General features: G+C 47.0%; 1 protein-coding gene across 6 annotated transcripts in view; it reads left to right on the top strand.

Annotated features, from left to right (window-relative positions):
• Nucleotides 1–13,078, top strand: part of LOC144479655 (tyrosine-protein kinase JAK2-like) — a 126,657-nt gene that overhangs the window by 36,926 nt on the left and 76,653 nt on the right. For all 6 annotated transcript variants that reach the window (XM_078198643.1, XM_078198641.1, XM_078198644.1 and 3 more), the window contains exon 4: nucleotides 5,213–5,330. In XM_078198643.1, coding sequence (XP_078054769.1) covers nucleotides 5,213–5,330 — 118 coding nt within the window. The remainder of the gene's footprint in view (nucleotides 1–5,212; nucleotides 5,331–13,078) is intronic.

The raw sequence follows: 13,078 nt of genomic DNA on the forward strand, positions 1-13,078 counted from the left end.
GCCTCGCACATCTCATCTAAACTTTTCCCCACACACCTTAGACTTATGTCCCCGATTAGTTGACTTTTCTACCATAGGAAAGAGCATCTGACTATCCACTCTGTCCATGCCACTCACAACCTTGTAATCCTCTATCAGGTCACCCTTCAACCTCCGTCGTTCCAGTGAGAGCAAACCAACCTCTCCTCATAGCTAATACCCTCCGGACCCGGCAACATCCTGGTAAACCTCTTCTGAACTCTCTCCAAAGCATCCACATCCTTCTGGTAGTGTGGCGACCAGAATTGTACACAATATTCCAAATGAGGCCTAACTAAGGTTCTGTATAGCTGCAGCATGACCTGCCAATTTTTATGCTCAATGCCCCGATTGATGAAGGCAAGCATGCCTTATGCCTTCTTGGTTACCTTATCCAGCTGAGTTGCCACTTTCAGTGATTGGTCGACATGTCTGCCCAGATCTCTCTGCCTGTCAATACTCCTAAGGGTTCTACCATTTACTGTATAATTTCTACATGCATTGGACCTTCCAAAATGCATTCCCTCACATTTGTCCAGATTTGTCCAGATATGCAGGTTAGATGGATTGGCCATGCTAAATTCCCCCTTACTGTCCCAAGATGTGTAGGTTAGGGGGATTACTCATGGTGAACGTGTGGTGTTATGGGGATAGGGTGGGGGAGAGGGCCTAGGTGAGATACTCTGTCAGAGAGTTGGTGCAGACTCGATGGGCCGAATGGCCTCCTTCTGCACTGTCGGCATTCTATGATTCTATGGTTAGTCCTCGAACCGGCTGATGTTTCATAGATACCTGGAGAATTCATAATACCGTGTTGAATTTCAGAATGAGAAAGACAATCTCATACACTAACCGCACCTTCCGCACCCCCGCCCCCCCGGAACCTTGTATACCCACCTCATCCAAAAGGGGCGGCACGGTAGCACAGTGGTTAGCACTGCTGCTTCACAGCTCCAGGGTCCCAGGTTCGATTCCCGGCTCGGGTCACTGTCTGTGTGGAGTTTGTACATTCTCCTCGTGTCTGCATGGGTTTCCTCCGGGTGCTCCGGTTTCCTCCCACAGTCCAAAGATGTGCGGGTTAGGTTGATTGGCCAGGTTAAAAATTGCCCCTTAGAGTCCTGAGATGCGTAGGTTAGAGGGATTAGCGGGTAAATATGTGGGGGTAGGGCCTGGGTGGGATTGTGGTCGGTGCAGACTCGATGGGCCGAATGGCCTACTTCTGCACTGTAGGGTTTCTATGATTTCTATGATTTCTAAGAGATTAGAATGAAGCAATGATATCCCCAATTGGGTTGAAGTTGGTGTATTGGAAGGAACAGTTCGTCCTGTTCAAAATCGTAAACAGGAAACCTTACCCCGCTCAGCGTGCAAAGCAATGATCAGCGGCTGTGATTATCTCTGCTTCTTCCTGCGCCACACTTGAAGATTAAAACAAAATCTTCCTCTCAGCTGAGTGAGTGGCAATGATCACCTTCTCGATTCAAGCTCAACTCCTGAAGTTGACCACGTAATGGAGGCTGACGCTCCAACACTGAGAGAGTGCTGCAGTGTCAGAGGTGCCGTCTTTTGGATGAGATGTTAATCCAAAGGTCTGTCTCTCTGTTCTGATTAATGCAGCATGGGCGGCACGGTGGCACAGTGGTTAGCGCTGCTGCCTCGCAACGCCAGGGACCCGGGTTTGATTCCCGGCTGGGGTTACTGTCTGTATGGAGTTTGCACATTCTCCCCATGTCTGCGTGGGTTTCCTCTGGGTGCTCTGATTTCCTCCCACAGTCTGAAAGATGTGCGGGTTAGGGTGCATTGACCTAAATAGGTGCTAGGCTGTGGCGACTTGGGGAATTTCACAGTAACTTCATTGCTGTGTTAATGTAAGTCTGACTTGTGACTAATAAATAAGCTTTACTTTTAAACAATTCCACATGACAGCATTCTAAAGAAAAACAGGAGGTTGCGTTTGATAACAGGGGGCACTTTTTTCTCTCAACCAACATTAACCTGGCGTTTAACCATTTCAGAAGATCATGAACACGCATTCAGTGCTCAGAGCCTGTGCATTGAGCCCATAGCTGATCCTGATCTGAACTGTCCCATCTGACTGGGCCCCATATCATTTTAGGACCCTGCCCAGCAAGCAGTCTTCTGATCTCCGATTTAAAATTATTCATTGCTGTTTATGGGATCTTGCTGTGCACAAATTGACTGCAGTATTTGTCTACACAGCCACAGCAACCTCAGTTCACTAGCTGAAAGTTTGTTTTTATTATTGTCGTCAGTAAGCACCACACTCTGGGGCCTGTTCGGGTTACACTGAGGAAGAATTTAGCATGGCCAATGCGCCTAACTAGCACATCTTTCGGACTGTGGGAGGAAACCGGGGCACCCGGAGGAAACCCACGCAGACATGGGGAGAATGTGCAAACTCCGCACAGACAGTGACCCGAGCCAAGGGATTGAACCCGGGTCCCTGGCGCTGTGAGGCAGCAGTGCTAACCACTGTGCCACCGTGCTGCCCTCAATACTTCACTGACCGTTAAATCCTGTAAGGTTTTCACTTTCTCCTCTTGTGACCTAAGCCTGTTTAAAATCGCGAATGGCCCGGATTTCACATCGTCAGTAACAGTGGAATTGTTGGCATTCGGCACCATTCCTCCCTGGAATCTGACGGCAACTCCTGTAAATGTGCAGCTACATGCAGAAACCCAGAAGCAGCTGTCAGTGATTCTGTGCATCTTCAGAGGGAGTGATTTGTTGAGGTTCTGCAGAATGCAGCCAATTAGAAATCACTGAACGGATGAGAGCTTCCGCTTTTAGCCTCGATGTAGCCCAGTTAAAAAATGCAGCTAATCTGGGTCATTGTCCCTTTGCTGTTTGTGGGAGCTTGCTGTGGGCAAATTGATTTGATTTTCATTTATTATTGTCACACGTATTAGTATACAGTGAAAATTATTCTTCCTTGCATGCTATACAGACAAAGCATACCGTTCATAGAGAAGGAAACGAAGGAAATGCTAACCACGATGCCACTGAGCTGCCTTTTTTCTTTTATAATAAGAAATTCCACAGATTTTTAAAATAGGATAGAATCCCGACAGTACAGAAGGAGGCCATTCAGCCCATCAAGCCTGCACTGACAACAATCCCACCTATCCCTGTAACCCCACATATTGACCCTGCTAATCTCCCCGAAACTAGGGTCAATTTAGTATGGCCAATCCACCTAACCTGCACACCTTTGGACTGTGGGAAGAAACTGGAGCACCCGGAGGAAACCCACGCAGACACGGGGAGAACGTGCAGACACCGCACAGGCAGTGACCCAAGGCTGGAATTGAACCCGGGTCCCTGGTGCCGTGAGGCAGCAGTGCTAATCGGCTGTGCCACCGTGCCACCCCTAATTTTAAAAAAATGTTTACTCTATTTCATCTTTTTCTTAATCATATAGGTATTTCCCAATGATTTATTTCAGTATATGTGAACATTTAACATTCAAAGCAAAGGAATTCAATGGATTTCACCAGTTTAGCTGCTGTCTGTGAGAATTCTTCAGTGTGATTGGTTGCTTGCTCTGATTGGTGATATCATCATGGCTGGATGCTTGGAGATTCCCTTGACGTTGGTGCTAGATTCAAAATAACTCGGGAAAAGGAAGAAATAACATCTCAGAGATCACGAGACCTTTGTTGACCAACTTGCTTCGAGGGCAGCAATGATCCAATCTAATAATTTCAATTCATAGAATCCTCACAGTGCAAAACAGGACATTTTATACCCATTGTCAGTGGGCTGACGAATGGCAGATGGAGTTTAATTTAGACAAATGCGAGGCGATGCATTTTGGTAGATTGAACCAGGGCAGGACTTACTCAGTTAATGGTAGGGCACTGGGGAGAGTTACAGAACAAAGAGATCTAGGGGTACATGTTCATAGCTCCTTGAAAGTGGAGTCACAGGTGGACAGAGTGGTGAAGAAGGCATTCGGCATGCTTGGTTTCATCGGTCAGAACATTGAATACAGGAGTTGGGACGTCTTGTTGAAGTTGTACAAGACATTGGTAAGGCCACACTTGGAATACTGTGTGCAGTTCTGGTCACCCTATTATAGAAAGGATATTATTAAACTGGAAAGAGTGCAGGAAAGATTTACTAGGATGCTACCGGGACTTGATGGATTGAGTTATAAGGAGAGGCTGAATAGACTGAGACTTTCGTCTCTGGAACGTAGAAGGCTGAGGGGTGATCTTATAGAGGTCTATAAAATAATGAGGGGCATAGACAAGGTAGATAGTCAATATCTTTTCCCAAAGGTAGGGGAGACTAAAACTAGAGGGCATAGGTTTAAGGTGAGAGGGGAGAGATACAAAAGTGTCCAGAGGGGCAATTGTTTCACACAGAGGGTGGTGAGTGTCTGGAACAAGCTGCCAGAGGTAGTAGTAGAGGCGGGTACAATTTTATCTTTTAAAAAGCATTTAGGTAGTTACATGGGTACGATGAGTATAGAGGGATATGGGCCAAATGAGGGCAATTGGGATTAGTTTAGGGTTTTTTTTTTAAAAAGGGCGGCATGGACGAGTTGGGCCGAAGGGCCTGTTTCCATGCTGCAAACCTCTATGACCCTATGACTCTATGACTCTGCACCAACTCTCTGACAGTGTACCTTATCCTTGCCCTCTCCCCAACTCTATCCCCGTAACCCAATACATTTCCCATGGCTAATCCATCTCACCTACACATCTTGGGACACTAACAGGCAACTTAGCATGGCCAATCAACCTAACCTGTAAATGTTTGGAGTGTGGGAGGAAACTGGAGCACCCGGAGGAAACTCAGGCAGACACGGGGAGAACGTGTAAACTCCACACAGACAGTGACCCGAGGCCGGAATTGAACCCGGGTCCCTGGAGCTGTGAAGCAGCAGTGCTAATCACTGTGCCACTGCTAGCGGCGGGGGTGGGACCAGAGAATCCCACCACGAGCAAACAGCGCCATCTCCTGCGGACGGGAAACACACGGCTGGGAGGCCGGGGAATCTCACCCCCGCATCATTTACTCTTAATTCCCTCAAAATGTTTTGAGATAGTTAATAAACGTGACCTGGCATTACCCACATCCCATGAATGAACGAGAGAGGATCAGACTGTTGTCTCTGTCATTCACGCTGACTGTCTTGTCTCACTCTCCCTCTCTCTCTACGTAGATTCTTCTTCCCCAACTGGTTTGGACAAGGCAGCAAGAAATCCTACCGCTGCGATGTAACGAAGGAGCGCATTAACACCGTATTGGATTATTCCGTCATTGACTACCTCTTTGCTCAGGTAATTAAGAAGCTCTTACACCTTAGAAAATATGAACCAGGCTGGGATCTTGCTAACGTGAGGAAATGTTCACGGAATTGTTAGTCGTATGAGGAACGGTTGAGGACTCTGAGTCTGTACTCGTGGGAGTTTAGAAGGATGAGGGTGGATCTTATTGAAACTTATAGGATACTGCGAGGCCTGGGTAGAGTGGACGTGGAGAGGATGTTTCCACTGGTTGGAAAAACTAGAACCAGAGGGCACAACCTCAGGCTAAAGGGACGATCCTTTAAAACTGAGACGAGGAGGAATTTCTTCAGCCAGAGAGTGGTGAATCTGTGGAACACTTTGCCACAGAAGGCTGTGGAAGGCCAGGTCATTGAGTGTCTTTAAGACAGAGATAGATAGGTTCTTGATTAATAAGGGGATCAGGGGAAAAGGAGGAGAATGGGAATGAGAAAAAAATCAGCCATGATTGAATGGAGGAGCAGACTCGATGGGCCGAGTGGCCTAATTCTGAGAGGGCTGCTCAGGACAAATGTTAGAAAACACTTCTATGCGCAGAGAGTGGTGAAGGTTTGAAACTCTATTCCTCAAATGGCGGTGGATGCTGGTTCAATTGTTAGGTTTAAATCTGAGATAGACACGTTTTTATTGACCAGGTGTACCAAGCGATTTATTCATTCGTGAGACATGGGTGTCGCTGGTTAGCCAACATTTACTGCCATCCCTAGTTCCCCTTGTTCAGGAGGCAGTTGAGAGTCAACCACATTGCTGTGGCTCTGGAGTCACGTGTAGGCCAGACCAAGTAAGGATGCAGATTTCCTTCCCTAAAGGACATTAGTGAACCAGATGGGTTTTCCGCCAATGGATAATAGTTTCATGGTCATCAGTAGATTCTTAATTCCAGATTTTTTTTAGTGAATTCAAATTCCACCATCTGCCGTGACGGGATTCGAACCCGGGGCCCCAGAACATTGAGTTTCTGGATTAATAGTCCAGGGATAATACCACTAGGCCATCACCGCTCCTTAAGTGATATAGGCCTAGGGCAGGTACATGGAGTTAGGCAAAGATCAGCCATGATCTTATTGAATGGCGGAGCGGGCTCAAAGGGTTGAATGGCCTACTTCTGTTCCTATGTTCCTATCATTGGTTGGAGCCAAGATGTCAAAGATTTCTAAAGATAGCGACAGAGGTTAACAAAATGAAAAAGCAAATAAAGCATTGCTTCCATTACTGGAGGAATAGATTTGAAAAAAATGAAGTTATGCTGGACTTGTATTGGTTCGATTATATGTCACGGCACACCTCTGCACCATGAAAATATTTTGAGGCATGCCTCCTATTTTCTCTGTCTTCTCTCCGTACTGGAAACTTTGTTTTTAATTTCTCCCTGCCATCTCACCTGTTTTTTTACGCTCTCTCTGTCTCTCTCGCTTCTCGCAGGGTCTTTGCGCGCTTTTTGAGAGCTTGCTTTTCGTGCGGGCGCGTGGGGGCCTTTGTCTCCAGCTCCATGGGCCTGACCAATGTAAGCAATCTAAACCGCGCACGTGTGGCTCTTTCCCGCCCGGTGCATGCCCGGGAGGCCCGAGATTCATCGAGTCTTGCAGATATTGACCACAGAGCTGACGACAAGGATTAGTTTTAATTAACTCACGTGAATTTTGAGTCATTTTGAACCTTTTTTCATGGAACACTTGGGGGTTTCCAGGATACAGTAGTGTGCCACAGCACAGCACGCAGGTTGGGAACATTTGGAATACTGTGCACAGTTCCGCTCATGATGTTATAATAGAGATATAGAGCTGGAATTTTCAGTTATCAGCAGGATAAGGGCAGTGGGACAGGAAGTGTGCAGTCCCCTTGCTCCACTAGGAATGCCGGCCACTTAGTGTTGTGAGTGAGACTCCGTGCTCAATCAAGCTCACTGGGTGGAGTGTGCAGCAGGAGAGGGCCAGCTTTAGACTAAACCAAGCCTGAATATAATCCTGGTCTTGCTAATAAGGACATTCACTGCTTCAATATCTGAGGAGTTGCGAATGGTGCCGAACATTGAGCAATCACCAGTGAACATCCCCACTTCTGACCTTATGATGGAGGGAAGGTCATTGATGAAGCAGCTGAAGATGGTTGGACCTAGGACACTGCCCTGAGGAATTCCTGCAGCGATGTCTTGGGACTGAGATGATTGAGCTCCACCAACCCTACGACCATAAGACATAGGAGCAGAATTAGGCCACTCGGCCCATCGAGTCTGCTCCGCCATTCAATCATGGCTGATATTTTTCTCATCCCCATTCTCCTGCCTTTTCCCCATAACCCCTGACCCCATTATTAATCAAGAACCTATCTATCTCTGTCTTAAAGGCACTCAATGACCCGGCCTCCACAGCCTCCTGCGGCAAAGAGTTCCACAGATTCACCACTCTCTGGCTGAAGACATTCCTCCTCATCTCTGTTTTAAAGGATCATCCCTTTAGCCTGAGGTTGTGCCCTCTGGTCTTACGAATGGAAACTTCCTCTCCACGTCCACTCTATCCAGACCTCGCAGTATCCTGTAGGTTTCAATAAGATCCCCCCTCATCCTTCTAAACTCCAACAAGTACAGACCCAGAATCCTCAACCGTTCCTCATACAACAACCACTTTCCCTTGTGCCAAGTTTGACCCCAACCTAGTGGAGAAATTGCCCCCGATTCCCATTGACCCCAATTGTTCTAGGGCCCCTTGATGCCCCTTTGACCCCTCAGTCAAATGGAGCCTCGATGTCACTCTCACCTCACCTATTGAGTTTAACATTTTTGTTCACATTTGGACCAAGTTTGTAATGAGGTCAGGAGTCAAGTTGCCCTGGCAGAACCCAACCTGAACGCCAGTGAGCAGGTTGTCATTGAGTGAGTGTCGCTTGATGGCACATTTGATGACACTTTCCATCACTGTTTTACCTAGAAAGTGGGGAGAATGAGGAAAGCGTTACCACAAAGTGTGATTAAGGCGAATAGTATAGATGTATAAAGACGTGAGGGAGCAAGGAATTGAAGGATATGCTGATAGGGTGAGATAGGGTAGGGTGGGAGTCAGTTAGTTGAAGGGTCAGTTACGAGGGGACACAAGGTAAAAGTGAGGGGTGGGAGGTTTAGGGGGGGTTTGAGGAAAAGCTTTTATACCCAGAGAGGGGTGACGGTCTGGAATGCGCTGCCTGGGAGGGTGGTGGAGGTGGGATGCCTCACATCCAGTACCTGGATGAGTACTTGGCACGTCATAACATTCAAGGCTATGGGCCAAGTGCTGGCAAGTGGGATTAGATGGGCAGGTCAGGGCCTTTCATGCGTCGGTGCAGACTCGATGGGCTGAAGGGCCTCTTCGGCACCGTAGTAATCTGTAGTTCTGTGATTCCGGAAGGATGTTCAGGTGCAGGATAGAAACCAGTGTGGAGCAGTTGGGGCAGATGGCCTGTTTTGGTGCTATCCACTCTGTATAAAATATTTAAAGCCAATCTGACAGAGGAAATCTATCTGCTGTATAGTCATGGAGCAGAATAATTTCAGGGAGAATCTTCCTGTCTTGAGGGGAAGCAAGAGGCGCAAAATGAAATTGACATAAATATTTATGAGAATGCATGTTAAGCTCCAGATACGGCCCACTCCCACACGTTACACTTTGTGTAAACCATCAATAAATCACACTTCAACAAATCTTTAAATGAAACTTTGCAAATGGATAGATACCTGATTATTGCTGGCTGTTTTGCTAACCTTGAGATAGGAGAGGTTAGGAGGTAACTTAGAAAGGATCCCAGCAGCTCACACTCTGGAGAACTTCCAACAACAGCACTTGTTAGTTTTTATTTTCAATTTGCTGTTCACATTGCTCGACATTGGACAGACCAAACGCAACTTCTGTTTCACAGAACACCCGCTGTTCAGTCCACGAGTGGGACCCCGAGCTTTCAGCTGCCCGCCATTTTAATTCTCCAGCCAAGTCCCACTCTGACCTGCCTCTCCTTCACCTCCTGTACTCTTCTCATGAGGTTGGATGGAAGCTAATTGTATTGCTTCTTTTAATTCACCATTTTACGGCCTTCTGGACTCAACACTGAGTTCAGCAACCAGAGCGTAACAACTGCCCCATTTTGTTTTTCAGATGGGGTTGGGGGGTGGGGAGGCAGGGGAGGTCGGGGGCGGGGGGGGGCACCCAGCTAGCCCCATTTCATGCCCAGCCCCATTTCTGACCAATCCCATTTTTTTCAGCAGGGAGGAAGTGGGCGGGGCTTGATTCCCTCAGGAGGGGTACTTAAGCTCCACACGACCTTTGGAACTCAGTGCCCTACCCCATTTTGGACGTGGCAAAGGCTTTAATCAGCAGTGTGGAAGTCACGAATCCTTGGAGTAGACTGAGAAATGCTCTTGGAAGATGGATAAGGCTTGCTTAACTGTCAAGCATGATGGCACAGTGGTTAGCATTGCTGCCTCACAGTGCCAGGGACCCGGGTTCGATTCCCGGGTTGGGTCACTGTCTGTGCGGAGTCTGTACGTTCTCCCTGTGTCTGCGTGGGTTTCCTCCGGGTGCTCCGGTTTCCTCCCACAGTCCGAAAGACGTGCTGGTTGGGTGCATTGGCCATGCTAAATTCTCCCTCAGTGTACCGAACAGCGCCAGAGAGTACGGCTAAGGGATTTTCACAGTAACTTCATTGCAGTGTTAATGTAGGCCAACTTGTGACACTAATAAATAAGCTTAGAACTCTTTAAACTTTAGAAAAAAAATTGGCTGGAATTGTCAGTGATTATTGAAAAATTCTCTTCTGGATTCTGTTGATGGATAGGCCGGCGTCAGTTCCCGCAATATTTGTTGACATTTCCTTAAAGGATAGGATTATGTCATTATGCCAATTTGGCTGAGTCCCCAAAGCTACAATAATCTCAGTGGGACATTCTGAGTTCACAGTTTAATTGACAGATGAAAGAGTATTAAATCAGTAACTGTTTTTTGATATGGGGTATGAATAAAAGTTTGTTTTGGTCTTGCAATAGATTAAACACTTGAGATTTGAACAGTTTGAATGGGTTTCATGAAAGAGAGATCTTTTTTCAGTATCAATTGGGCCAGTGGGCTGACGAATGGCAGATGGAGTTTAATTTAGATAAATGCGAGGTGATGCATTTTGGTAGATTGAACCAGGGCAGGACTTACTCAGTTAATGATAGGGCGTTGGGGAGAATTACAGAACAAAGAGATCTAGGGGTACATGTTCATAGCTCCTTGAAAGTGGAGTCACAGGTGGACAGAGTGGTGAAGAAGGCATTCGGCATGCTTGGTTTCATCGATCAGAACATTGACTACAGGAGTTGGGACGTCTTGTTGAAGTTGTGCAAGACATTGGTAAGGCCACACTTCGAATACTGTGTACAGTTCTGGTCACCCTATTATAGAAAGGATATTATTAAACTAGAAAGAGTGCAGTAGAGATTTACAAGGATGCTACCAGGACTTGATGGTTTGAGTAATAAGGCGAGGCTGGATAGACTGGGACTTTTTTCTCTGGAACGTAGAAGGCTGAGGAGTGATCTTATAGCAGTCTATAAAATAATGAGAGGCACAGATCAGCTAGATCGTCATATCTTTTCCCAAAGGTAGGGGATTGTAAAACTAGAGGGCATAGGTTTAAAGTGAGAGGGGAGAGATACAGAAGGGTCCAGAGGCACAATTTTTTCACTCAGAGGGTGGTGAGTGGCTGGAACAAGCTGCCAGAGGTAGTAGTAGAGGTGAGTACAATTTTGTCTTTTAAAAAACGTTTAGATAGTGACATGGGTAAGATGGGTATAGAGGGATATGGACCAAATGCGGACAACTGGGACTAGCTTAGGGGTTTAAAAAGAAAGGGCAGCACGGACAAGTTGGGCCAAAGGGCCTGTTTCCATGCTGTAAACCTCTATGACTCTATGACTCTAAGTGTGTAGAGCAAGAGCTGTATTAGAATTTTAGAACTTTATTTTGTTTCATCTCCACATGGCTCCTGATGTCTACCCATGGTGGATATTGGGTAAGTTGGCATTCAGCTGGCATGGAATGTATGAGTGCCATGACAGTGGATAGGGGCAATGGGTTGGCATTAAGTTGGTGTGGAGGTCATGGAGGGGATATGGAGACTGCGTCTGGGGTAAGGGGGTGTAAAGGTCGAAGACCAGAAGCCCTAACTGTTTCTATTATAACAGGGTTGAAGTTCCTGAAGGCCGAGGTGGGCCTTCTAACCAGCCTGCCTCGACACTTGCCTGCCCTCGTGGCCATCTGGGTTATGCGTTGAGGGTCAATGGGCCCGACTCTATCTTGCAGACCCCTGTCCCTGGAGAGAAAATTGTGCATAACCAGGATCTTTAAACCAAGAAGGGTCCTCCAAGTTGGAAATGTCGGTATGGTGGCACAGTTGTTAGCACTGCTGCCTCACAGCGCCAGGGACCCAGGTTCAATTCCGGCCTCGGATCACTGTCTATGTGGAGTTTGCACGTTATCCCCGTGTCTGCGTGGGTTTCCTCTGGGTGCTCCGGTTCCCTCCCACAGTCCAAAGATGTGCAGGTTAGGTGGATTGGCCATGCTAAATTGTCCCTTAGTGTCACGGAGATTAGCAATGTAAATACATGGGGTTTTGGCGATAGGGTGGGACTGTTGTTGGTGCAGGCTCAATGGGCTGAATGGCCTCTTTCTGTACTGTAGGGATTCCATGATTCTCTGTCCTGACTTGAGCTACCCACCTCAGCAACGAATATCAGGCGCTCGGCATTCGTAATCTTTCTCTTGTTACCTTTAGACCCATCTTGAGTTTCTTCACTTGTTCTTATGTCATCACCTTTACTCTGGTATCATCAGCGACCCCGCATTCCCACCCCATTACTGACCTTCCTTTCTGTTCTTCACCACCCCCCACCCCTCCCCGCCCTTCCTTTCTCTGCCTCTGTAGCTTCTTAAAACCTCTGATATCTCAAACGTTTTTGCAGTTCAGGTGAAAGGTCATCGACCTGAAGCGATTGACTCGCTGAGAAGCTCCAACACTCACTGCTCACGTTTTGTGGTTACCAATCGACTTCCTGCTTTAGTTGCTTAAACGCCTTGCAGAAAGTACATGAATAGCTGCTCCCTTTGATAGGGGACTAAGTTAGCAATGAAATATCGCCTCCCTCGCATAGAGTCATAGAGGTTTACAGCACAGAAACAGGGCCTTTGGCCCAACTTGTCCATGCCGCCCAGTTCTTACCATTGAGCGAGTGCCAATTGCCCGCGTTTGGCCCATATCCCTCTATACCCATCTTACCCATGTAACTGTCTAAATGCTTTTTAAAAGACAAAATTGTACCCACCTCTACTACTACCTCTGGCAGCTTGTTCCAGACACTCATCACTCTCTGTGTGAACGAATTGCCCCTCTGCACCCTTTTGTATCTCTCCCCTCTCACTTTAAACCTATGCCCTCTAGTTTTAGACTCCCCTACCTTTGGGAAAAGATATTGACGATCTAACTGATCCATACCCCTCATTATTTTATAGACCTCTATAAGGTCACCCTTAAGCCTCCTACGCTCTAGGGAAAAAAGTCCCAGTCTATCCGGCCTCTCCTTATAACTCAAACCATCAAGTCCTGGTAGCATCCTAGTAAATCTCTACTGCACTCTTTCTAGTTTAATAGTATCCTTTCTATAATTGGGTGACCAGAACTGTACACAGTATTCCAAGTGTGACCTTACCAATGTCTTGTACAACTTCAACAAGATGTCCCAA

The sequence above is a fragment of the Mustelus asterias genome, chromosome 26 (genome assembly GCF_964213995.1).
Source record: "Mustelus asterias chromosome 26, sMusAst1.hap1.1, whole genome shotgun sequence".
NCBI classification, from domain to species: Eukaryota; Metazoa; Chordata; class Chondrichthyes; order Carcharhiniformes; family Triakidae; genus Mustelus; species Mustelus asterias.